This window comes from Jaculus jaculus, chromosome 7 (assembly GCF_020740685.1).
Source record: "Jaculus jaculus isolate mJacJac1 chromosome 7, mJacJac1.mat.Y.cur, whole genome shotgun sequence".
NCBI classification, from domain to species: Eukaryota; Metazoa; Chordata; class Mammalia; order Rodentia; family Dipodidae; genus Jaculus; species Jaculus jaculus.
The window spans coordinates 91071585-91098462 of NC_059108.1; the positions used below are offsets into that span (position 1 = coordinate 91071585).

Sequence of the window (26878 nt, forward strand, 5' to 3'; positions counted from 1 at the left end):
TAGATAGTTTAGCTTAGCGGTTAAGGCACTTGCCAGTGAATCCTAAGGACCCAGGTTCAATTCCCCAGAACCCATGTAAATCAGATGCATAAGGTGGCACATGCTTCTGAGTTTGTATACAGTAGCTGGAGGCCCTGGCACACCCATTCTTTCTCTTTTTCTGTTTGTCTCTTTCTCTCTACTCTCTCTCAAATAAATAAATAAATAAAAGCCAGGCATGGTGGTGCATGCCTTTAATCCCAGCACTCAGGAGACAGAGGTAGGAAGATTTCCATGAGTTCAAGGTCACCCTGTGACTACATAGTGAATTTCAGGTCAGCCTGGGCTACCTTAAAACAAAAACAAAAATAATAATAATAATAATTTGAAAGACTGCTATTTATACTTACCTGGCCCCAGGCATACATATTATTGTGAGTCTGTGAAGGGTTGACTTTTGAAAGAAGGAAACGGGCCTTAAAAGCAAAGGAAAGAAAATAATATTACTATTACATTATCCACTGGAAAGACATTTAATAAATATAAGCTACTATATTATCACAACTAAAATTAACTTAATGTATTACTAAAATTAACTTTATGAAAACACAGCATTTAAAAAGATTAAACTTTGAAATGCATAGGCCACTGTAAGTTATAAATATTATAACCTCATCTTTCAAAATCATATTAATGACATTCATTATGATAAACTGATTACATAAATTTTTATAAGGTGACAATTTTTATTAGTCTAAAACATCATCAGAAGTCTGAAGTCCCATAAAATGATAAAAACAAAAAACATGAAAATTCTTTTACTCTAATGAGCTTCAAACTTTTTATACCCCAGGCAGATGTCAAAAGCTCTTGACAAAGCTTTATCCATATGATACAGCATATCATCACAAAAATGACAGGAGGAATTAAGTAATAATACACACTGAGTCATCAGTAAGTCCTAACATTTTAGTTCATTCTAGAAGGGCAAAATCAGTTTATGTAATATTCTATATCTAATGATATTCTATAGCACTGTTGCATACACTCGGACACTGCAATAAACTATGCCTCTGCCTTAAAGAAGCAAATTAAATGAACATATAACAACTTAAAAGTAACGTATTACAACTCAGACCAGAATTACAAGGGAGAAGTAAAAAGCAGTTTACAAGCCAGGTGTACTGGCGCATACCTTTAATACCAGCACTCAAAAGGCAGAGGTAGGAGGATCACCGTGAATTTGAGGCCATCCTGACAATACATAGTGAACTTCAGGCCAGCCTGGGCTCAAGCAAAACCCTACCTCAAAAAATAAGTGTTTTATGAATGTATATTAAGGAGCTCTAACCTACACTGAAGGGCTCCAAAGGCATGTGTGTATAGGCATGTATCTATTTACTCCTCTAAAAACCACAAAGCCTTTTTTTTCTCAATTCTTATTAATATTTTCCATGATTATAAAAATATCCCATGTCACAAAGCCTTTTTTAATACCCTACTGTTTTTCTTTAACATGGCAAGTTACTTTCTACAAAGCTGAAATGAGTAAAACAGTTAAAAGTTACCACAAATGCCATATTCATAGACTATTCCAGTAAATAAACAACTTTAAGAAAAGTGTACTAGAGGCTGTGAAGACTGTTCAGTGGTTAAAGGCACTGCTTGCAAAGCCTGCCTACCAGGATTCAATTCCCCAACTACTCACACAAAGCCACATGGCATCCATTTGCAGCAGCAAGACACCTCAGTGTATACACACACAGACACATGCACATGCATGTGCAAATAAATAAAATTTTTTTAAAGTACACTAAATTAATTACCAGGCTATTGTTTGGCTCATCTAAAGCTGCCAAACCGTCAGAATGCCACAGTAGCTGTTATGAGAGCTGAGGTGGAAGCAGGAAATAGGGAAACCTATTGGCAAGTAGTCAATAAATTTATCACTTTGCTTTGAAAGGCACTGCAACAAAACAAGCACTGGATGGAAACCTTCCCCTCTGTTCCCATCCCTTTCCACATGCCTTGCAGAAGACAAGTAGGAACACCTTGCGGCGGCCCTAGACGGCCCACCACACAATGAGCGCTCGCACTGCGTACCTGGCTGCCTCCGTGCTCGGTGTCAATGTACCTCGGCATTGGAAATCTGGAGTGAAGGATTTCCTGTGCATCATCCACTGGAGCTTGCAGAAGGTGGCGGAAATTCTCATATTCTGGCATATCCTGATAGCCTGACTTTCGCCACTGTGCTATAGTCTAATTTGAAAACAATTTAAAGAATTATTCTAAATTTCTTGGTCACCTAAAATTTGGGTTTTTTTTCAAATTGTTAATTTCCACAAAATAATAGAATTGTTCCAATTCTCTCTATTTTAAAAATTATTTTATTTACTTGGTAGGAGGCAAGTAGAGAGAGAATGGGCACTCCAAGGCCTCCAGCCACTGCAAACGAACACCAGATGCATGAGCCACCTTGTGCATCTGGCTTATCTGGATCCTGGAAAATCAAACCTGGGTCCTAAAGCTTCATAGGTAAGCACCTTAACTGCTAAGCCACCTCTCCAATCCTACCTCAAGTTGAGATCCTACTTGGAGGGGGTAAGAGCAGGCAGGCTCTACAGGAAGGGCCTGAAGGTAATTTCCATAAGTACTAATTTCAATAGAGAAAATATTAACAGATACAAAACTGGAATGTTTCTTCTCCTTTAAAAGTAAAACAAGTTGGGCACATGCCTTTAATCTCAGCACTTAGAAGGCAGAAATACGTGGATTGCCATGAGTTCAAGGCCACCTGGTACCACATGGTGAATTCCAGGTCAGCCTGGGCTAGAGTGAGATCATACCTCAAGAGACAAATTTTAGCTGTCTCAGGAACCTCCACACTGATTTCCACAATGGCTGGACCAGATTGCATTCCCACCAACAGTGTAAAAGGGTTCTTCTTTTTCCACATCCCTGCCAGCATTTATGATCATTTGTTTTCATGATAGTAGCCAATCTGACAGGAGTGACATGGAATCTCAACGTAGTTTTAATCTGCATTTCCCTGATGACTAGTGATGTGGAACATTTTTTTAGATGCTTATATGCCATCCATATTTCTTCTTTAGAGAACTCTCAATTTAGCTCATTAGCTCATTTTTTTAATTGGCTTGTTTGATTTCTTATTATTTAATCTTTGTATATCCTAGATATTAATCCTCTATCAGATACATAGCTGGCAAAGATTTTTTTTCCCATTCTGTAGGTTGCCTCTTTGCTTTATTCACAGTGTCCTTTGCAGTACACAAGATAGCACATGTGTATGGAGCTCACTTGCAGTAGCTAGAGGCCCTACTGTGCCCATTCTTTCCCTCTCTCTCTCTCTTTCTCTCTCTCCCTCTCTCTCTCCTTCTCCCTCTCTCTTCCTCTTTTGTAAATAAATAAAATATAAAAATATCTATAAAAATCTTTTTAAGATACTGCATAATATAACTAAAAAGGATACGAGGCCAGAAGTACAGATTTATGCCTATATTCCTAGCACTCAGGAGTCTGAGTTCAAAGCCAGCCTCAGCTACACAGTGAGTTCCAGGATGGCATAGGCTATAGTATGAGACTCTGTCTCAACACCCCCCAAAAAGGGATATTTTAAGTAATACATTTACTATATAGTGCAAATCTAAAATCATTTATGGTGCTAGGGAGATGATTCAGTGGGTTAAAAACATTTGTAGCACAAATGTTATGACCTCAATTCAAATGCCTAGAACCAATGAAAACTGAACACAGTAGCAAGCATCTGTAACCTCAGCTCTTCTACAAGATGGGAGGTAGAGACAGGAGAATCCCCTGAAGCTTATGGACCAGCCAGGCTGAAGTATGCAGCAGTGAACAAGAGAGCCTGCCTCAAATATGGTGGAAATGAAGACTGACACCTGAGGTTGTCCTCTGGCCTCCATGCACTTACCATGATACGCATGTGCCTGCGCATGCACACACACAATAATAATAATAATGATGATGATGATGATGATGAGCTGGAGAGATGGCTCAGCAGTTAAAGGCACTTGCTTGCAAACCCTAATGGCCCAGGTTCAATTCTCCTGTGCCCATAAAAAGCCAGATGCCTCTGGAGGTCATTTTCAGTGGCAGGAGGCCCTGGTGCAACCATTTATATATTCCCCCACCTCTTTCGTTCTCTCTCTCCCTCCCCTTCCCTCCTCCTCCTCTCCCTCTCATCTCTCTCAAACAAATAAATTTTTTTAAACTTGTTTTTTTTAAAATCAAGTATGAAGCCGGGTGTGGTGGCGCACACCTTTAATCCCAGCACGTGGGAGGCAGAGGTAGGAGAATCGCAGTGAGTTCGAGGCCACCCTGAGACTACATAGTGCATTCCAGGTCAGCCTAGGCTAGAGCAAGACCTTACCTCGAAAAAAAAAACAAAAAAAAAAAGTATGATATATATGTACATGTTAATGTTTTTACTCTCACAATACTATACTTTGTGTAAAATCCATTTATCCAATAATGTGTGGACAAATAAACAAAATAAACAACACAGGTAGGTCAAGTGTTATTGAAGTTTTAAAACCTGTACTGGGAAGCATCACATTTATTCATACAAGTTGAGTATTTTATATCTAAAATGTGTGAGGGCTGGGGACATGGCTGACCTGGAATGCACTATGTAGTCTCAGGGTGGCCTCAAACTCATGGCGATCCTCCTACCTCTGCCTCCTGAGTGCTGGGGTGTGAAAATACAGTTATCTGTGTATATATAGACAGGTTGTCAATTTTTAAAAAGTTTTTTTTTAAAGCTATCTTGGGTTGACAATCTAGACTGAACACACAATTCATTTATATTTTATATGCTCCTTATAGCCTAAAGATACTTTCATATACCATGTTTATTAATTTTGAACATAAAACAAATTTTATGGTGAAAAGGGGACTGGGGAAATAGCCCAGTTGGAAAAGTAATTGCAAGCACGAAGACTTGAATTCAGTACCCAGCACTCATGAAAAATGCCAGATATAGTATCTTATGCCTATAATCCCAACCCTAGGGAGGCAGAGACAAGCAGATCCCTGGATCTCACTGACCAGCTACTCTAGTCCAGGCCAATGAAACCCTATCCAAAAAAGAGGTGGACAAGGGCTAGAGAAATGGCTCAGCATTAAAGGTACTTGCTTGCAAAGTCTGATGGCCTAGGTTCAATTCCACAGTACCAATGTAAAGCCATATGCACAAAGTAACACATGCATCTGGAGGTTCATGTGCAATGACAAGAGACCCTGGTATTGCCCATTGTCTCTTTTTTTCTTCTCTCCCTCCCTCTCTTACCTCCCCCACCCTGCTTCAAATGAAATAAAAAAAAAGATTTGGACAGCATACCTGAAAAATAACACTTAACCTTGTCTTCTGGCCTCTACATGAAGCACACATGTACACATAACAATTTACATACACACATGCAGGCAACATTATACACACAAAAAAAATTTTTTATGGTGCCTAATTTTCCACTTATGATACCATTCTGGTACTGAAAATGTTTGGATTTTAGAGCATCTTGAATTTTGAATTGTTTCATTAGAGACTGTCAATCTCCATCTCATAAAAATTGGTTTAACACAGACTAAACAAGCCATACACTAGACAAGGGAAAACCAAGTAAAAAGATTTTACATGCATACTAGAATCCTACCTCGCCATGATAAATCAGAATCTGGAAGAACGTGTCCATGAGAAGAATACGGTCTGCAAGGATGCTGCTGCTATCAAGAAGAACTGGCTAAAACAAATAGCATGAAATGAGAAAAAACAAGCCACTTAAAGACACAAAGTCATCTTTCCAGGTTTTAATCATCCCCTCCACCCCAGGTTATTTTTCCAAATTTCAAACTTCATTTAAAATCCTTTGCCACTGAGAATGTGATTTAATTTTCTAAGGAATTACACATTAGCAGTCAAGTCAATAGGCAAAGATGGTTCCTAAACTAAATGAAGATAGCTCTGAGTGAGGGTGGGGATACAGAAAGTTAGAGCACATGAGAAAATAACTATTTGAAAGGAAGAGTGACCTGGACTGCTTATGCAAATCTGTGTATCATATACACAAGGATGGAAACTAAAACTGTACAGAGGCAGGTACAGTGGTATATGCTTTTAATCCCAGCACTTGGGAGGCAGAGATAGGGGAATCACCCTGAGTTCAAGGCCACCCTAAGATTACATAGTGAATTCTAGGTCAGCCTGGGCCAGAGTGAGATCCTAAATCAGGGAAAAAAAAAAAAAAAAACCTGTCGAGTTAAACTCCACTTAGATAACAAAACTCAAAGCAAAATGAGCACTGCTAAGCCCAATGGTTCACTCCTGTAATCCCAGCACTTGGGAGGCTATGATAGAAGGATCACTGCAAGTGTGGGGACAACCTGGGATATATAACAAGCTTCAGGACAGTAGTCTAAAGAATAAGAAACTAACAAAAAAAGAAAAGAGTACTAAAATCCTCTTAAGGGTTCATGCAGTAATTAAGAGGTCTGAAAAGGAAAAGCCAGCAGAAGTTCACCAAGAGAAAAAGATTTCAAAGCAAAGACTTCTCACTAGGGAAATGCTGTGGAGAGCTTGCTAAAGCCAGCTGTACAGCAGAGGTCTGGACAACACCCATCTTAATATAATGTCAGGGACAAGTTTGACTCATAGTTTCAGAAGAAAATGTGAGCTTAGAAAGAAAAGAAAACAAGTAAATATGAATTGAATGATGTCAGGGAAAGGAGAAAGGGGACAATAATGGAAAGAATAAAGCAAACAAGGTAAACAAGGTAAGGAAATGTTTAGTTTTTTTTTTTTTTAAACTATGAGAGCTGTTCAAGTTTCTACATTAAGAATAAGGCTGGAAAGAAAGCCACTTTGCTCTGTTCTGGGATGAGTAACCTATGATCACTGTCTAGTCTACTGACTTGTGGGTGTCCACATGGCAAGCACAGATGTCCACAGGCAGCTAAAGCATAGCCAGTGAAGTCAGCTGCTGGGTGAAGGGTGGGGAGGGGGGAAGCAAGGGGCAGCTGTGAGCGGCTGCTTAGCTCCGTGGCAGCATTTGCATTTTTATAGGAAACCTCCAACAGTGTGTTGCCTCTAGTTAAAGCACGCACCAAGACTCTACGCCACAAGTTCTTGAGCACAAGTCACCTGTGTGTGAAGAGTTCTAGACACCGATGCTTATGAACTCGTTTAATCCTAACTGTGGCGGTTAGCATGGCAAGCCCTCACGTGAGGGGAGTGAAGCACTGAGATGGTGGGAAGCCTCGGAGATGGTGGGCCAGGCAGGAGGAGGTGGATGGAATGGGTGGATATGATGGAAGAGTGCTCAGATCTCAGGAGGAGGAGGTGGATGGAATGGGTGGATGTGATGGAAGAGCACTCAGATCTTAGGAGGAAAAGGTGGATAGAATGGGTGGATGTGATGGAAGAGCATTCCGACCTCAGGAGGAGGAGGTATATGCAATGGGTGGATGTGATGGAAGAGCACGCAGTTCTCAGGAAGAGGTGGATGGAATGGGTGGATGTTATGGAAGAGCACTCAGACCTCAGGAGGAGGAGGTGGATGGAATGGTGGATGTGGATGGAAGAGCACTCAGATCTCAAGAGGGATATATTTTCCAGATGTCCACAATTCACATACATCACTTCAGAGAAAGAAAGTTATTTATGAAATTCATTTTTCTGTCAAAAAAGCTACAAGACCAACAGGAAAATAAATTTATTCCTAAAAAAGCAGAACTATTTATCAAATTACTAAAAAAAATTGTAGTAACAGAATAAGTAATTTTGCCAATTATTTCACAACACTTGAGAGATAATAAACTTTTAATAAATATTTTTTTGTACAGACCTTTCTTAACATATCATTTTCAAATAATCTTACCTTTTTAAGTGGTAAAATAAACAATTCTTAGTATAGCATGGAAAAATTCTTTTTAAAAATTCCAATTCTTTGCTTTATAACAAAGTATAAGACAGAAAAAAAATTCATTTGATAATAGATCAAAGTAAGTTCAGTAAATGACACCTGACTTTATCACTCTTCTAAATTTTTTTTTCTTTCTTTCTTATTTTATATATTTGAGACTGAGGGAGGCATAGAGAAAGAGAATGGGCGAGCCAGGATGTCCATCCACTGCAAACAAACTCCAGACACATGCACCACCTTGTGCATCTAGCTTACGTGGGTCCTGGGGAATTGAACTGAGGTCCGTTGACTTTGCAGACAAGTGCCTTAATAGCTAAGCAAACTCCCCTGGGCCCCCACCCCAACCTCTTTTGGAGACAGGTATCATGTATCTCTGTCTGGCCTCAAATGTACTATGTATCCAAAGATGACACTGAACTTCTGATCTCCCTGTCTTCACCATCCCCCCAGGGCTGAGATTACAGGCATGAACCATCATGCCAGGTTCATGTTGTGCTAGGGATCAAACCCATGACTTCACACATACAAGCTAATCACTCTATCAACTGAGCTATATCCCCAGTCTAAATAAGTCCTTATAATCAATTATATCTAATGTTCTTAAAAGACCAAAGGAGGGCTGGAGAGATGGCTTAGCAGTTAAGCGCTTGGCCTGTGAAGCCTAAGGACCCCGGTTCGAGGCTCAGTTCCCCAGGTCCCACGTTAGCCAGATGCACAAGGGGGCGCACGCGTCTGGAGTTCGTTTGCAGTGGCTGGAAGCCCTGGCGCGCCCATTCTCTCTCTCTTTCTCTCTGCCTCTTTCTGTCTGTCTCTCTCTAATAAATAAATAAATAAAAATGTTTAAAAAAATTTAAAAAATATTAAAAAAAAAAAACCAAAGGATAATGAGATTATGCTAAGAGAGTTTGTTTAGTCAGACACTCAACTATTAACTAAGCTACATACTACAGAATCATAATCACTTCCAAACACTGTTAAAGACCTAAGACAGATCCAGATATGTTCAATATGCCAAACAAAAAGGAGGGGAGAGGAAGGGAGGGGAGGGGAAGGAAGGGCAGGGAAAGGAGAGAGGGAGGGAAAGGAGGGAGGGAAGAAAGGAAGGGAGGGAGAGGAGAAGGAGGGAGGGAGAGGAAGAAGGGAGGGAGCAGAAGAGAGGCATGAGGAGAGGGGAGGGGAGGGAAAAAAATACTTAAGACAGGGCTGGAAAAATAGCTCAATCAGTAAGGTGCTTGCCTCCCAAGCACGAAGATCTGAGTTTGAGCCCCTGTATCTATATAAGAAAATGAGGATTGAGTCTGTGATCCCAGAACTGTTGAAGCAGTAACTGGTGAGCTCCAGGCCAATGAGAGACCCATTCTTAAAGAAAGTGATTGTTGCCGGGCGTCGTGGCACATGCCTTTAATCCCAGCCCTAGGGAGGCAGAGGTAGGAGGATCGCCATGTGTTCAAGGCCACCCTAAGACTACACAGTTAATTCCAGGTCATCCTGGGCCAGAGTGAGACCTTACCTCGAGAAAAAAAAAAAAAAAGAAAGTGATTGTTGTTCCTGAGCATGACATCCAAGGCCTTCACATTCACACACGTACATGCACCTGCAAACACATGTATACACAACATACATGCTTTTTTGTTGTTGTTTTGTTTTGGGTTTTTTTGGGTTTTTTGAGGTAGGGTCTCACTCTAGCCCAGGCTGACCTGGAATTCACTTTGTAGTCTCAGGGTGGCCTCAAACTCACAGCGATCCTCCTACCTCTGCCTCCCAAGTGCTGGGATTAAAGGCATACGCCATCACACCCGACTCTATACATGAATTAAAAAAATAAAATAAAATAAAGACTAATCATAAATGTTAGGTGATTTAGCAACCAAGCACTGAAGAAAAGGACATGGAAGTCTCTTCGACCTTATCTTTTTGTATTTTTAATGATTTCCTAACAGAACCTACCATAAGGCCTAGGAACACTCATACTAAAGTGAATACTTGAATAGCGAGATAACTATTTAATAAACTCTTCTAAATTCATTTAAAAAAGAAAAGCTAGCTGGGTGTGGTGGCACACACCTTTAATCCCAGCACTTGGTAGGCAAAGGTAGGTGGTCAGCCTGAGCTACACTGAGACCCTACCACAAAAAAACAAAAAAAAAAAAAGTGCTGGGCATGGTGGCACTTGCCTTTAATCCCAGCATAGGTAGGAGGATCACCATGAGTTCAAAGCCATCCTGAGACTACATAGTAAATTCCAGGTCAGCCTGGACTAAAGCAAAACTCTACCTCGAAAAACCAAAATAAAGTAAAATAAACTGCTTTAACTTTCTTAATACCATGTATTATACAGTAAGCAGAATTTTTTTCCTTGTTCTCCATACCTCCGGTGGCCCACTGAAGGAATACGCATACAGAATGGGCTGAATCATGATCAGAGACTGTGTCAGATCTTGACGCATGAAATGGTGACGATAATATGAACTCTCATCAGGACTATTGTTAAAAACTTGCAAGAAAGAAGATCTTCTTAAATGAAACATAAACTGCAAGATAAAGCACACAGGATAGTGTTTACTGGTTTTAATATTGCAGCAGAAGTTCACTATTAACAAGGCATTTGCTTACAACTATTAGCAACATAACCAAACAAGTTACGTTAGGAACATACTGAAGTATATATTCCTCAAACAGAAATCTGATTTGTGACATTCATCAGCTACTCTAAAAGTGTAAACCTATGACAGGAACAAAAAATTAAGTTGAGAAGTGACTTAGAAGGAAAAAGCCAAAACAAACCCCGTGCTCAAATATAAGTAACTAAGAGGCTCATGGCACATGAAGTATCATCCCTTTTCTGCTTCTTACCTCATCCCTCTGACCACATCACTGGGCTTTTATCTTGTTATCATTACCATAACCAAAGGGTAAAATTTTTCAAAGAAACATAAAATAGATAAACCAATTATTTTTTTCAAGGTAGGGTCTCGCTCTAGCACAGGCTGTCCTGGAACACTCTCTGTAGTCCCACGCTGGTCTCAAACTCACAGTGATCCTCCTACCTCTGCCTTCCAAGTGCTGGGATTAAAGGCATGTGCCACCACACCCAGCTAGATAAACCAATTTTTTACTTTAATGTGTCTCTCAAAAAGTTGTGTTGGGCCAGGCATGGTGGCACATGCCTTTAATCCCAGCACTCGGGAGGCAGAGGTAGGAGGATCACTGTGAGTTTGAGGCCACCCAGAGACTCCATAGTGAATTCCTGGGCTAGAGTGAAACCCTACCTCAAAAAGTAAAAAATCAACAAACAAACAAAAAAAAAAAGTTGTATTGGGAATAGGAAAAAAAATTTATTTATGTCCATATTATTAATAGTTAGGTCTTCTTTCTCCCTACCATTTCCAGATTTAGTGTCCCTCCTTCCTTATCCTTTTACTCCCCCTTTCAACCACTTTCCATGTAAAAATAATGGGCTGGAGAGAAGGCTTAGTAATTAAAGGCATTTGCTTGTAAAGCCTGCCAGCCTAGGAATGATTGCCCAGTATACACATAAAAGCAGATGCTGAGTGACACATTGTGTCTGGAGTTCATTTGTGTCAGCAAGAGGTCCTGGCATGCTTATTCACTCTCTCTCTCTGGAATACAAAAAACAGATTTAAGGGCTAAAGAGATGGCTTAGTAGTTAAGCACTTGCCTATGAAGCCTAAGGACCCTGGTTCAAGGCTCAATTCTCCAGGACCCACATTAGCCAGATGTACAATGGAGCACGCACAAATCTGGAGTTCGTTTGCAGTGGCTGAAGGCCCTGGTATGCCCATTCTCTCTCTCTCTCTCTTTCTTTCTCTCTCTCACTCTCGCTCTCAAATAAATAAATAAAAAAAAAATCATGTTAAAAAAAAAAACAGACATAAAAGGAGGGCATGTGACTGAGGAAAAGACAGCTATACCAGCCCCTTGGTAAAATCAACAGCATCAAGTTCAATTTTCCCTCATCTTTACTCATGTCTCAACATCTTTTAGCCCTGATGTCCCAAGTACCTATATGTTGTTCCTGTGTGTGCCAGTTTGCCCTTTTTATGTGGATCCTAGCTAGAAATGATTGGACTTCTTTGTGAGTAGGAAGAAAACAAAGTGGTGCACACATTTTCTATCTCTCTATCTCTCTCTCCCCACCCCTTCCAAATAAATAAATATTTTAAAAGAAAAGACAGTAACAGTAAAGATGAAAGTCAGTGCTATCAACATGGATTTTCTACCAACTTACCTGTGGATAAAGGGAAAAAGTTTCTGAAAATCTGAAGGAACTTGGATCATCTTTGTGGTACTCTCCAAATTTCTGACACTAAATAAAATAAAATGTTAGTGATATATTTTATGGTATAAGAACTAAAATTGTCACCTATATATTCTATTTACAGAAGGTTACTACTTTTTAGGAGGCAGATGTGTGACATAGGGCAAAGTTGGAATATTACACATATACTTACAAAGTGACTAGTGATAGCCAAAAGAAAACATTTGAATTTCAAAAATGCAATAGCTACTCGCCGTAATATGTTATAATTTGTTGTCATAACCAAATCTCCTTTGACAAACAAAGAATTCAGAGATCCTTATCAAAGAACAACATGATGGGCTAGAGAAAGGGCTTAGTGGTTAAGGCATTTGCCTGTGAAGCCTGAGGACTCAGGTTCAATTCCCCAGTACCCATGTAAGCCAGATGCACAAGTGGTGCATGAGTCTGGAGCTCATTTGCAGTAGCTAGAGGCCCTGGAACACCCATTCTCTCTCTCTCTCCCCCCTCCCTTCCTCTTTCACTCTTTCTAATAAATAAGTAAAATAAAATATTTGTTTAAAAAATGAACTTCCTCAAACTTAACATGCCTTTAATATTAGCCATGTGGGCTGGACAGATGGCTTAGTGGTTAGCACTTGCCTGCAAAGCCAAAGGACCCAGGTTCAAATCCCCAGAACCCACATAAGACAGATGCACATGGCACATGCATCTGGAGTTCGTTTGCAGCGGCTGGATGCCATGGCATGCCCATTTTCTCTCTTTCCTTCTCTCTCTCTCTCTCTCTCTCTCTAATAAATGAATAAAATATTAAAATATATATATATTAGCCATGTGACAGGAAGATGTGAAGTACACATAGCATTCTATAGCATACACCATAGCATAGCATACGCCATAGCACAGCATATACCATAGCAGCTACAAACGTAAGTTGCTAATGTAAAATTGGGTATACCAGAAGCACCGAAAGGAAAGAATTGAAGAAAAGAAATCAGAGAGACCAACAATTCAGTAAATAAAGAAAAAGCAGGGCTGGAGAGATGGCTTAGCGGTTAAGCGCTTGCCTGTGAAGCCTAAGGACCCCGGTTCAAGGCTCGGTTCCCCAGGTCCCACGTTAGCCAGATGCACAAGGGGGCACACACGTCTGGAGTTTGTTTGCAGAGGCTGGAAGCCCTGGCGCGCCCATTCTCTCTCTCCCTCTTATCTGTCTTTCTCTCTGTGTCTGTCACTCTCAAATAAATAAATAAATAAATAATTAAAAAAAGAGAAAAAGCACAAAGGCAGAAAGAAACTAGGATCAGCTAAGGTACAAGAAGCAGGCCTATATGACAGCATGACAAAAGCATCTAGAGAGTTAGTGGGCTATCTGCATTTAACAATGCCCAACACAATGCCTGGCACTTATTAAAACAGTCAATAAGTATTAGCCACCCCACCTTGTTCTGCCCTGAAAAGCTGTCATAGTACTTACGTAATGTATTTCCTGCAGTGTTTACCACAGGACTGAATAAAAGTCAAGGACAAAACTAACAAGCTGAGTAGTAATAAAAAGGAATAAAAGGTTCACTGCAATGAGCAATGTTGAACTTTACTGCCTGGAACATTCAACGATACCATGTATGCATACATCTGTGTGTGCCTTATAGAGATGTAGAGATGGCCTCTGCCAAGAGGCAAGTAGCCTGATCTCATTTTCAGCTTCCAGAAAAAAAAAAAAAAAAAACATTTCAGAATCAATTACCCAGGAGAGAAAAGCCATAGTTGTACAGCTAATTCTCAAAAACCCAACCTAGGGTCTGAAAAGAGTGTTGCTGTCTATAGTGTTCCCTCATAATACTTCATCAGGGACATTTATGAATTCAGACCATTGTCACTGTCCAGTATGCTAGCTACACATGGCAGTACTGACATTAGAACTGGGGTCTCCATGGTGTTTGAGCCACAGGCCCAGTCATGAAGTGGAAAGGCCATCATCAGTGCTTAGGCCAGTCATAGTGGCACATGCCTATAATACAGGACTTGGAGGGCTAAGGCATAAGAATCACAAGTGTAGAGGCTGGAGAGATTGCTTAGTGGTTAGGGCACTTGCCTGCAAAGCCAAAGGACTCAGGTTTGATTCCGCAGGACCCACATAAGCCAGATGCACAAGGGGGCACATGCATCTGGAGTTCATTTACAGTGGTTGGAAGCCCTAACGTGCCCATTCTCTCTGTCTCTCTCTCTCTTCCTCTCTCCCTCCCTCTTTCTCTATCAAATAAATAATATATGTATATATATATATACACATACACACACACACATACATACATACACACACACCCACACACACACAAAAGAATCACAAGTATAAAGCCAGCCTTGGCAAACAGCAAGGACTATGTCTTCAAAAAACAATCACAGCACTCAGAAGGCAGAGGTAGGAAGATCACAGTGAGTTCAAGGCCACCCTGGGACTACATAGTGAATTCCAGGTCAGACTGAGCTGGATCAAAACCCTACCTCGAAAAAAAAAAAACAACCACAGGGCTGGAGAGATGGCTTAGTAGTTAAGGCACTTGCCTGCAAAGCCTAAGGACCCATGTTCAATTCTCCAGATCCTATATAAGCCAGACACACAAAGGTGAGGCAACCACAAGATCACACATGCCCACTACGTAGTATAAGCATCAGAGTTGGATTGCAGCAGCTGAAGCCCTGCCTGGCATGCCAATTCTTTTTCACTTTCGCTAAAAATAATTTTTTTTAAAAAAAGAGTATTTCTGGTCAGTGGTAAGTCCTTTGAAAGAGATTATCCACTACAAAGTATTTACTACAAATGAAAGCAGACAGACTTAGAAAAGCACAATGCGTACTTACCAGCCGAATGAGCTGTCTATCCAGCCATCTAAGCACATCTGGTCCTTCCTCTGTTTCTGCTCTATATATTGCCAGTCTGGCCATAAGAATGGCAGCTGCCTCTTGGTCAAAAGATGCAGCAATGTTCTGGATTTGAGTCTGAGCATCTGCCCAGCTAAACAAGAAAGCACTGAGATATTACTGAGTTATTGCACAATCTCATAGTTGACTATCACACAGATCTACACTTAAAAGATACAGAATGCCAGTGTTTCAAAATTTCAATATTACCAAGATAAGCCAGCATTATTAAAAGATAATAAGCTAATAACTATTTCATTATAGTATCTTTTTTTAATAAAAACAAATGTGAACCTAAAAAGATTGTCTGAAATAACTATAAAGGCATATCTCTTACCATATTCTTTAAAATACCAAGATTTTTATAAGTGAAAAACAACAGCAGGACTACAGAGTGAGTTGCAGGTCAACCTGAACTACAGTTAGACCCTATCTTGGGGGGGAGGGGGAAAAATAGCACACGCATGTGTATGCACATGTAGACATACAAGTTTTTATAGGTCTTAATATAAAATTCTCCACAAAATTTGTTTTGGTTTCATTTGGTTTTTCAAGGTAGGATCTCACTCTAGCTCAAGCTGACCTGAAATTCACTATGTAATCTCAGGGTGGCTTTACACTCACAGAGATCCTCCTACCTCTGCCTCCTGAGTGCTGGGATTAAAGGCATGTAACACCATACCCAGCAATTCTGTTTTTTTAATATTTTTATTTATATTTGCAAGGAGCAAGAGGGAGAAAGAATGAATGGGCACGCCAGGGTCTCCAGCCACTGCAAATGAATTCCAGATACATGTTCCACTGTGCATCTGGCTTTATGTGGGTATTGGGGAATCAAACTTGGGTCATTAAACTTTGCAGGCATGTGCCTTAACCTCTGTGCCATCAAGTTCCTTTTTTTTTTTTTTTTTTTTTCTGGAGTTAAGGTCTCACTCCAGCCCAGGATGACCTGTGGCCTTGAACTCATGGCAATTCTCCTACCTCTGCCTCTCAAGTGCTGGGATTAAAGGCATGTGCCACCACACCCGGCTTAAAACTATTTTTTAAAAGTTACTCTGATGGTTTTTATCAATTACTATTTTAGCAAGTAATCTAGGTTTGAAAAACAACATAATGCTCTTAATTCAAAACATTCATTTTCTAGTCATAGTTGTCAACAAAAACTGAAACTTCACTTGACAGCAGGGCCTGCAATAGTTTTGATTTGTAAATTAAACATCTAATAAAACAACTTACTTCCTAGCAATGGTGGTCACTCGGATGCGTCTCTGCCCACTTGAATGCTGATACTGGGTCACAAACTGGATTGCACCACGCCCTCCTTGAGGAATTGGAGCATTATGCTATATAAAAACAAAGGATCAAAAGTAAGCAAAACTCACCATGCTAATATCATATCATCAGAGACTACATATTCTCTAACACTAAAAAAATTCCTTCAACCGGGTGTGGTGGAGCACGCCTTTAATCCCAGCACTCGGGAGGCAGAGGTAGGAGGATCACCGTGAGTTCGAGGCCACCCTGAGACTACAGAGTAAATTTCAGGTCAGCCCGAGCTAGAGTGAGACCCTACCTTGAAAAACCAAAAACCAAAAAAAAAAAAAAAAAAATCTTTCAAGGGCTGGAGAGATGGCTTAGTGGTTAAGGTGTTTGTCTATAAAGCCAAAGGACCCAGGTTCAACTCCCCAGTACACACATAAGCCAGATACACAAGGTGGTACATGTGTCTGGAGTTCGTTTACAGTAGCTGAAGGCCCTAGCATGCCTATTCTCTCTCTCTCTCTCTCTCTCTCTCTCTCTCTCTCTCTCAGCCTTTTTCTGTCTCCCTCTCTCTCTCAGGTAAGTAAAATTAAAAATAAAATTTAAAAAAATTTCCTTTGAGTCATCCATGCCCCTGTGAGTAATGCCAATAAACTCCCTGGTTCACTAAAGTAGACTTAAATAGAATCATTCCTTTGGTCTGTTGCCCATGCTATCTATGGAGTGAACAGACATTTGTTTACATCTCCCTATCAAAAGGCAAAAACAAAGACATAAAGCACAGCCATAATGTCAATAGATACAAAAAAGAAAAAAAGGTACTTAATAAAATTTAACATTCCTTCATGATTAAAATGCTGACCAAAGCTGGGCATGGTGGTGCATGCCTTTAATCCCAGCACTCAGGAGGCAGAGGTAGGAGGATCGCCATGAGTTCAAGGCCACCCTGAGACTCCACAGTGAATTCTAGATCAGCCTGAGCTAGAGTGAGACCCTACCTCAAAAAACCAAAAAAGAAAAAAAAAAATAAAATAAAATAAAATGCTGACCAAATTAGGTACAAAAGGAATATACTTCAGCATGATAAAGGCCATGATTAACAACCCCCTAACTAACATCACACTAAATCAAAAAAAGCTAATACTTTTCTAATATCTAGAATGAGATGACCATTTTCACCAATATAGTACTGATAGTAATACTGGCCAGAGTAATCAATCAAGAAAAATAGGGCTGGGGGATGGCTTAGCGGTTAAGGCACTTGCCTGCAAAGCCAAAGGGCCCAGGATGGATGCCCCAGGACCCACATAAGCCAGATGCACAAGGTGGCACATGTGTCTGGAGTTTGTTTGCAGCAACTGGAGGCCTTGGCATGCCCATTTTCTGTCTCTTTCTCTCTGCTTCTTTCTCTTTCTCTCAAATAAATAAATAAGAAAAATAAACAAAAACAGCGCATCTAAGGGGGGATCCCAATACTTGGGAGGCAGAGGTAGGAGGATGGCTGTGAGTTCAAAGCCAGCCTGGGACTACACAGTGGGTTCCAGGTAAGCCTGGGCTGTGAGACTCTGCCTCAAAAAAATAAATAAAGGGCTGGAGAGATGGCTTAACAATTAAGGTGCATGCCTGTGAAGCCTAAGGACCCAGGTTCAATTCTCCAGGTCCCATGTAAAGCCAGATGCACAAAGTGGCACATGTGTCTAGAGTTCATTTGCAGTGGCTAGAGGCCCTGGTGTGTCCATTCTCTCTCTCTCTTCCTTTCTCTGTCTCAAATAAAAATAATTTAAATTTTTTTAATAAATAATTAATTTATTGATTAGAACAGGGCATCCAAACTAGAAAAGTCAAGCCATCACTGTCTGCATAAGATATAATCTTCTTGGGCTACAGAGACGGCTTAGTGGTTAAGGTGTTTGCCTGAAAAGCTAAAAGATCCCAGTTCAATCCCCCAAGACCCATGTAAGTCAGATGCACAAGAGGGTGTACACATATGGAGTTCATTTGCAGTAGTTAGATGCCCTGGCACACACCCACTCTCTCTCTTCCCCACCCCTCTCTGTGTGTGTGTGTGTGTGTGTGTGTGTGTGTCTTTCTCTCAAATAAATAAATAATTCAGATAGATTGCAGCATTAAACAAATAAAATCAAGGGCTGGAGAGACGGCTTAGCGGTTAGGCCCTTGCCTGTGAAGCCTAAGGATCCCGGTTCAAGGCTCGATTCTCCAGGACCCACGTTAGCCAGATGCACAAGGGGGCACACGCGTCTGGAGTTCGTTTGCAGTGCTGAAGGCCCTGATACGCCCATTCTCTCTCTCTCTCTCTATCTGCCTCTTTCTCTCTCAGTCTGTTGCTCTCAAATAAAAAAATAAAAATAAATGAAAAAAATTTTAAAAAAATAAATTTTAAAAAAATAAAATAAAATCAATATACAAGAATCAATTACAGGGTGCTGGAGAGATGCAGTTAAGCACTTGCTTATGAACCCAGGTTTGATTCCCCAGTGCCCATGTAAACCAGATGCACAAAAAAAAAAAAAAAAAAAAGAATCAATTACATTTATGGTGGCTCAAATGTAAATGTCCCCCATAGACTCACCTGTTTGAATTCTTAATCCCCAGTTGGTGGTGCTATTTGGGAAGTTAGTGAGACCCTAAGAAAAGTGAGCCTTGCTAAAGGAATTACGTCTCTAGGGGTGGACCTTTAGGTGTTATAGTCTAACCCCATTTCCTGCTTTAAAGCTTTCCTACTTTCTCTCTGCTCATGTAAAGATGTTAAGTCAGATGTCTGCTGCTGCTAGGCCTTCCCTACCAACATAGAAGCTTCCCCTAGAAGGTAGTCATGAGACCTAGGGGTGTAAGGTCTGCTGGTGAGCATATACGATGCTCACCAAACTGCAGAATAAGCACTTCTCTTAATGTTCATACCCATGTATTAATGCTACTCTCATTTTGATTAGAGGAGCATTTCCTTGTAGATGGCAGTGACCTTGGATGACTCAGAAGGTACTATGGTAGAAGTGACAGAGGAATGCTCAGCACTAAAACACCTCTATCAAACCTTCCAAGGCTCAGGTCCATTGTGGAAGAGGTTATAGAAAGAATGTTAGAGCCAAAGGAAGGGTAGGTCTCCTTACAATGCACTCTTCCAGACATAAAATGGCCTAGGATATCCATGACCTCGCAGTACCTGACACTACCTACACAAGACCATCATTATAGGAGGAAAAAATGTTAACATCAAAATAAAAGAAAGACTGTTCGAGAGGGGGAAGAGGTATGATGGAGAGTAGAGTTGCAAAGGGGAAAGTGGGGGGAGGGAGGGAATTACCATGGGTTATTGTCTACAACTATGGAAGTTGCCAATTAAAAACAATTTTTTTAAAAAAAAGAAAAAGAAAAAAAAGCTTCCCCTGGAAACATTAAGGCAAAATAAACCCTTTCCTTCCATAAATTACTTATAGTTGGGTATTCTGTCCCAGAAATGAGAAAATAACTACTATACGAAAATAACTACTATACTATATAAGACTGTTATATATATATTAGTAGTAAATTATCTGAAAACAGAAGTCAAGGGGTGCTGGAGAGATGGTTTATCAGTTAAGGCATTTGCCTGTGAAATGAAAGGACCCAGGTTCGAGTCAGGACCTACACTGTCCAGATGCACAAGGTGGCACACGCATCTGGATTTCATTTGCTGTGGCTGAAGGCCCTAGTGTGCCCATTCTCTCTCTCCCTCCTTCCTTCCTTCCCTCTCTCCCTCCCTCCCTCCCCCCCTCCCCTCCCTACCTCTCTGCCTCTCTCTCTGTGTCAAGTAAATAATTATTTTTTTTTAATTTGGGGTTGGAGAGATGGCTTAGCAGTTTAGGCATTTGCCTGCAAAGCCAAAGGACCCAGGTTCAGTTCCCCAAAACCCACACAAACCAGATGCACAAAAGAAGCACATGCATCTGGAGTTCATTTGCAGTGGTTGGAGGCCCTGGCATGGCCATTATCTATCTCTTTCTCTCTCTATATCTCTCTCCCTCCCTCTCTCTCTCTCTCTCAAAGTGAATTAAGTGTATTTTAAAAAGAATTTCTTTTTTATTTCAAAGGAAAAAAAAAAGAAGTCAAGGACTGGAGGGCACCTCAAGGGTGAATCACTTGCCTAGTAAGAGCAAGGACTTGGGTTCAATCCTCAGAGAAAAAGAAAAAGATACAGACAGAAACAGAGATAACAAATGGAAAGACATCTTTGCTTGTGAATAGCAAGAATTTAAATTATTAAAATGTCCACATTACCCAACATAATCTACAGATTCATTCCCATTCCCTATCAAAATACCAATGACATTCTTCACAGAACTAGAAAAAAAAATATGAATTTCATATGCAAGATCAGAACCTAAGTTTTTGCTTAGTTTCAATATTAAAATATACAACTTCATACCTGATTCACAACCTCAAAATATATGGCTAAGGTTGTAGTGGGACTGAGTCCACATATCTTCCACTGACAAGTGCCACCTGTTCCTATCTCCTATAAAAATAAAAGAGAAGATGTTTGAAAGTTACAGAATATAATGTATTAATGTAGCAGTATACTACATATTAAGAAAAAAATTCAGGTTTCATACTAATTCAATGAATGTTAAAAAGTTTAAGACTAGGGCTGGAGGGGTGGCTTGGCAGTTAAGGCACGTCCCTGCAAAGCCAAAGGACCAAGGTTTGATTCCCCAGGCCCCACATTCACCAGAAGCACAAGATAGGGCATGAATCTGGAGTTCATTTGCAGTGGCTAGAGGCCCTGGTGCGCCCATTCTTTCTCTCTCCCTCTTTCTCTCTGTCAAGTAAATAAATAAATAAAAATAAAATATTTTTTTAAGTTTAAGACTGAGAAGATAGTATACTTGGGAAAGGTACTTGCTAGGCAAGCACAAGGGCCTGAATTCTCATCCCATGGTGCCCATGGTGCATGCACCTCTGTAATCCTAGAGCTGAGATAGTGGAGACAGGGAAACTCCTAGAACTTGCTATCTAGCCAACTCAAGGTTCAATGTAAAACCCTGTCTCAAAAATAAGGTGGAATGCTGGGAGTGGTGGCGCACCCCTTTATTCCCAGCACTCGGGAGGCAGAGGTGGGAGGCTCACCATGAGTTCAAGGCCACCCTGAGACTACATAGTGAATTCCAGGTCAGCCTGGGCTAGTGTGAAACCCTACCTCAAAAAAACAAAAAAAAAAAAAAAGGTGGAAGCCAGGCATGGTGGCTCACGCCGTTAATGCCAACACTGAGGAGGCAGAAGTAAGGGATCACTGTGCATACAAGGCCAGTTTGGGACTACAGAGTGAACTCCAGGTCAGCCTGAGCTAGAGTGAGATCCTACCTTGAAAATACAGAAAAAAGGGAGGATAAAAGTGACTTACATTTTCAGACACACAGGGTCCTTTAGAATTAAGAGACACACAGGGTCCAATAGCTCCAGAAATCTTTATTTCCCTTGAGGTCTGCAAAATAAGAATGGTACATCTGGGCTGGAGAAAGGGCTTAGTGGTTAAGGCATTTGCCTGCAAAGCCAAAGGATCCAAGTTTGATTCTCCAGGACCCATGTAAGCCAGATGCACAAGGGGGTGCATGTGTCTGGAGTTCATTCATAATGGCTGGAGGCCCTAGCGCACCCATACACACACACACACACACACACACACACACACACACTCTCTCTCTCTCTCTCTCTCTCTCTCTCTCTGCCTTTTTCTCTCTCTCAAATAAATAAATTTTTTTTTAATTTTTAAAGAATGGTATATCTGGTTTCGTTAAAGACAAGTTCAGATGTTTTTAAATATTTAAGAATGTAAATTGGTATTCTTCGACATTTGAAACTCAAAAGTCAATGAAAATATGCTAACATTAAAACTAACCTAATGGGCTGAAGAGATAGCTCAGTCAGTGGTTGCGGCACTTGCTGGCAAAGCCAAGGAACCCAGGCTCAATTCTCCAGTATCCACATAAAGCCAGATGTACAAGGTGGAACTGGTGTCTGGAGTTTGTCTGCAATGGCTAGAGGCCCTGATGTAACAATATTCTCATTCTTTCTCTTCTCTTTCTTTCTCTCTCCCTCCCTCTCTCTTTCTCTCTCAAATAAATAAAAATATTTTTTAAGGGCTGGAGAGATGGCTTAGCAGTTAAACGCTTGCCTGTGAAACCTAAGGACCCAGGTTTGAGGCTCCATTCCCCAGTACCCCCATTAGCCAGATGCACAAGGGGGCGCAGGCGTCTGGAGTTCGTTTGCAGTGGCTGGAAGCCCTGGCGCGCCCATTCTCTCTCTCTCTTTCTCTCTCTCTGTCTGTCGCTCTCAAATAAATAAATAAAAAAAAATTTTAATATTTTTTTAAAGTCAGCCAGGTGTGGTGACACACACCTTTAATCCTTTAATCAGGAGGTAAAGGTAGGAGGTGAGTTCAAGATCAGCCTGAGACTACATAGTGAATAACAGGTCAGCCTGAGCTAGAGCAAAACCCTACCTCAGGGGGGAAAAAAAAAAAAGTCATAAAAGAATCCAAGCACTGGGATGGAGAGATGGCTTAGCGGTTAAGGCACTTGCCTGTGAAGCCTAAGGACCCAGGTTTGATTCTCCATGTCCTGCATTAGCCAGATGCACATCATGGTGCATGCATCTGGAGTTCATCTGCAGAGGCTAGAGGCTAGAGGCCCTGGCATGTCCATTCGCTCTCCCTCTATCCCTCTGTGTCTAATACATAAATAAATAAAATGAAAAAAAATCCAAGCACTTGGGAGGCCGAGGTAAGAGTATCACTGTGTGTTCAAAGCTACCATGAGACTACATAGTGAATTCCAGGTTGACCTAACTTGTTGTATGCTAATAAAAAAAAATTTTAAATGACAATTACCAAACACTTCTATGAAAATAACCCCCCAATTTCAAAACAAGCTATACTTCCTCTTGTTTCTGATGGGTCTTGAGTCTCCCCAGTATTTGCTGTACCTGTAAAAAGCAAGTCTCTAGCCAAGAATGAAAGCAGATTTGATCAAAGTAGATAAACAGGCCCTCCAAGGCTTGGGGAACATTGTGGAAAGAATAAAGAGCTAAACGTGGGAAAGCATACTGTGAGGCACTGTTCTCCTCACAGGAACTGACTGGTGCATTATGACCCCACAGTGATATCCCCACTAAAAGGGGCCAATTCAGTAAAATAGGGGTAGGGGTAGGGGACAAAAGGGGATAACCAAATGGGAATACAACCAATTTGCAATATGTTCATATATTTAAAGTGCTCAATTTAAAAAATGGACACACCTTTTCTGGGCCCAAGAGATGGCTCAGCAGTTAAAGTGACTGCTGGCCAAGGACCCAAGTTCAATTCCCTAAGACCCATGTAAAGTGAAATGCACTAGGTGACACAAGCATATGGAATACTACATTTGCAGTGGCTGGAGACCATAGTGTGCCATTCTCTCTCCCTCTCCCTCCCTCCTTCCCTCCCTCACTCTCTCTCTATTTTTTTTTTTTTTTTTTTTTTTTGGTTTTTCGAGATATGTTCTCACTCTAGCCCAAGCTAACCTGGAATTCACTATGTAGTCTCAGGGTGGTTTTGAACTCACAGTGATCCTCTTAGCCCTAACTCCTAAGTGGTTGGGATTAAAGGCATGCACCGCCATGCCTGGCTTTTTAAAATAAATAAATAAATAAAAATTCTACTTTTATAACAATTATTCAGAAATGCTCAAGGGTTCATTGTACATTTACTAGCAACACATCATTTCAGGGATCAAAATTTCTAACTCAAGGTTTTATTATAAAATAATCATGACTGAGCTGGAGAGATGGCTTAGCAGTTAAAGCATATGCCTGCAAAGCCAAAGGACCCAGGTTCGATTCTCTAGGACCCATGTAAGCCAGATGCAAAAGGTAGTGAGTGCATGCACCTGGAGTTCGTTTGCAGAGGCTGAAGGCCCTGGCACTACCAATCTCTCTCTCTCTCTCTCTCTCTCTCTCTCTCTCTCTCTCTCTCTCTCTCTCTGCCTCTTTCTCAAGTAAATAAATAGAAATTTTTAAAAAATTATTTTAAGCAGATAATAATTTGAATAATATTTTTAAATTATGGTCAAGCCTACAAGGGTTCTCTCTTAATAAACATATCACATATTGTCAAGTTTTGGCTCTTACCTTTATTTCTAATGTTCCACCAAAGCCCATTTTAAACTGCCCATGCATATCTTTGGTGAAGACTCTTTGAAAAGTTTGTTTGAATAAGGAAGTGTTAAAAGAGTCACCCATTACCATGTATCCTCTGCACAGAAGGAAAAAAAACACACAATGTATATGAAACAATTAACTGAGTTCATGTATTAAGAGAAAAATGAACTACCACTTTATACTACAAAAAAAAAATTATTTTTTTGTTTTTGTTTTTTTGAGGTAGGGTCTCACACTGGCTCAGGCTGACCTGGAAATCACTCTGTAGTTTCAGGGTGGCCTTGAACCCACAGTGGTCCTCCAACCTCTGCCTCCCGAGTGCTGGGATTAAAGACATGCGCCACCACGCCCGGCTTCCATTACCAAAACTTTTTAAGATGTTCCTAAGACATGTTATGTTACCATTAATTGTTGAAATATAAATATAACAGAGAACAACCCCACCCTATAATCTCATTTCTAAGGGCATATTAACTCTAGTATTTTCTCTTTTTTTCTTGTTTTGATGAGACAGGATCTTCCTCTGTAGCCCAACGTAGCTTAGAACTTACTGTACATCCAGACTGGCCTTAAACACAGCAATCCTTCTGCCTCAGCCTCCCAAGTGCTGGTATTACAGGTATGAGCCACCACACCCAGCTAGCAATTTTTTTCAATTCTGCTTTAAATAGTATATATAAGGTAAAAGAAATTCATTGCAGCACTTTTTTTTTTTTTTTTTTGGAGGTAGGGTCTCTAGCCCAGGCTGACCTGGAATTCACTATGGATTCTCAGGGTGGCCTCGAACTCATGGCAATCCTCCTACCTCTGCCTCCCAAGTGCTGGGATTAAAGGCGTGCGCCAACACACCCGGCTTATTGCAGCACTTTATAATAAAAAAAATTCTTCCTAAATCCCTTCCAGTTCTATCTCCAGTTTCCCCAAACCACCTCCAGAGGGGCGTGGCAAGAAAACTGAGTCACAGAGCAGAGAGCTAGAGCAGTGAAAAGGGAGAGAGAAAGCCACTGCTCCACACCTTGGGGTCCAATCTCCACTCTGAACAAGGTCTCTCAAGATTTGATCAGGAAAAGCCATTGCCCCACACCCTGTGGCCTGGTCTCTACTCTACACAGGTCCTAAAGGTTTAACTAGGCTCAGTGGCTCTGTGTGTAGGGTAGCCAGGCTGGCAGGGACTTGTATCTCTAAGCCTATAATATCCCTAGTGTTGTTAGAGAAGCTAAAAACCAGACAGAAATGAAAAATGCAAAATAAAGGACTAAATTCCTTCTGCAAAGAAAAAAAAAGAGTTAAAAAGCAATAACACCCATCAAGTAGAAAACAGTTAAATAAAACCCAAATGGAGGAAAGAACTGCTAATATGTCCAGAATAGCCCTATGAATGAAACAGAAAATGTAAATAAACATATACATGAAAATATTTATGCTTCTCCATATAGGTATTTTAAATAACAATAAAAACACAACCACCTCAAAAAGCAAACAAAGAAGGGGGGGCAGGAGATATGGCTCATTCGTTAAGGCCTGGGAAGACTAGTGGGATTAAAGGGGAGCACCACCTCACCCAGCTTAATCTTTTCTTTTGACAAGTACTATACTTAAGAGGATATACTTGGTCATAAGTAGGTATTTTAAGAAATGTATTTAAAAAAAAAAAGCAAAAAGAATTTGTGCCTTTATAATTCTGCATTTTAGAAAAAACTTAAAAATGAGCTCTACAGAAGACACATCATAACTGTTTACAGTCTCTGGGCTTTCTCACTGTTTTCTCAATAAATTTTCTTTGTTTTGCTCACAAAGAACTGTTAATAATTGTTGCCTTGAAGTGGCAAGACAATGAATTTTTTACTTTCCTACACTGTCATTATTGGTTTATATTTGCAAGCTGTTGTTATTAGATTATAACTACAGAGCCAGTAGAAAGGTAAATACATACCCAGTAAGGTTAGGGCAGCATTTCATCTCCAGGAGACCTGTCTGATCTAATGCACATGCATAGATGTCAATAACATGTCCCGTTGTAGCAGCTCGATTAGCCAATGCTTCAAAATGCTATAAAAGAGTTAATTAATTCAAAGTAATACATAAACATAATCATCCTATAAATGATTCTCTTAATAACTTAAAATATTTTCAGACTAAAACCTCAACTCATCATAATTTGCATATGACTTGTTCTCAGTTAATTTTCTGTTATGTGTCATAAAAATGGTATACAACAGGGCTGGGTGTGGTGATGCATGCCTTTAATCCCAGCACTTGGGAGGCCAAGGTAAGAAGATCACCGTGAACTGGA

The 26878-nt window shown here is 40.4% G+C and overlaps 1 protein-coding gene across 2 annotated transcripts in view; it reads right to left on the reverse strand.

Moving 5' to 3' along the window:
- Positions 1-26878, reverse strand: part of Sec23a (SEC23 homolog A, COPII coat complex component) — an 88481-nt gene that overhangs the window by 16929 nt on the left and 44674 nt on the right. For both annotated transcript variants that reach the window (XM_045154390.1, XM_045154391.1), the window contains 11 exons: positions 26519-26634; positions 24556-24679; positions 21794-21874; positions 20819-20908; positions 16372-16478; positions 15076-15229; positions 12187-12264; positions 10307-10468; positions 5673-5759; positions 2083-2238; positions 390-455 (listed from right to left, as the gene is read on the reverse strand). In XM_045154390.1, the coding sequence (XP_045010325.1) occupies positions 390-455; positions 2083-2238; positions 5673-5759; positions 10307-10468; positions 12187-12264; positions 15076-15229; positions 16372-16478; positions 20819-20908; positions 21794-21874; positions 24556-24679; positions 26519-26634 (1221 nt within the window). The remainder of the gene's footprint in view (positions 1-389; positions 456-2082; positions 2239-5672; positions 5760-10306; positions 10469-12186; positions 12265-15075; positions 15230-16371; positions 16479-20818; positions 20909-21793; positions 21875-24555; positions 24680-26518; positions 26635-26878) is intronic.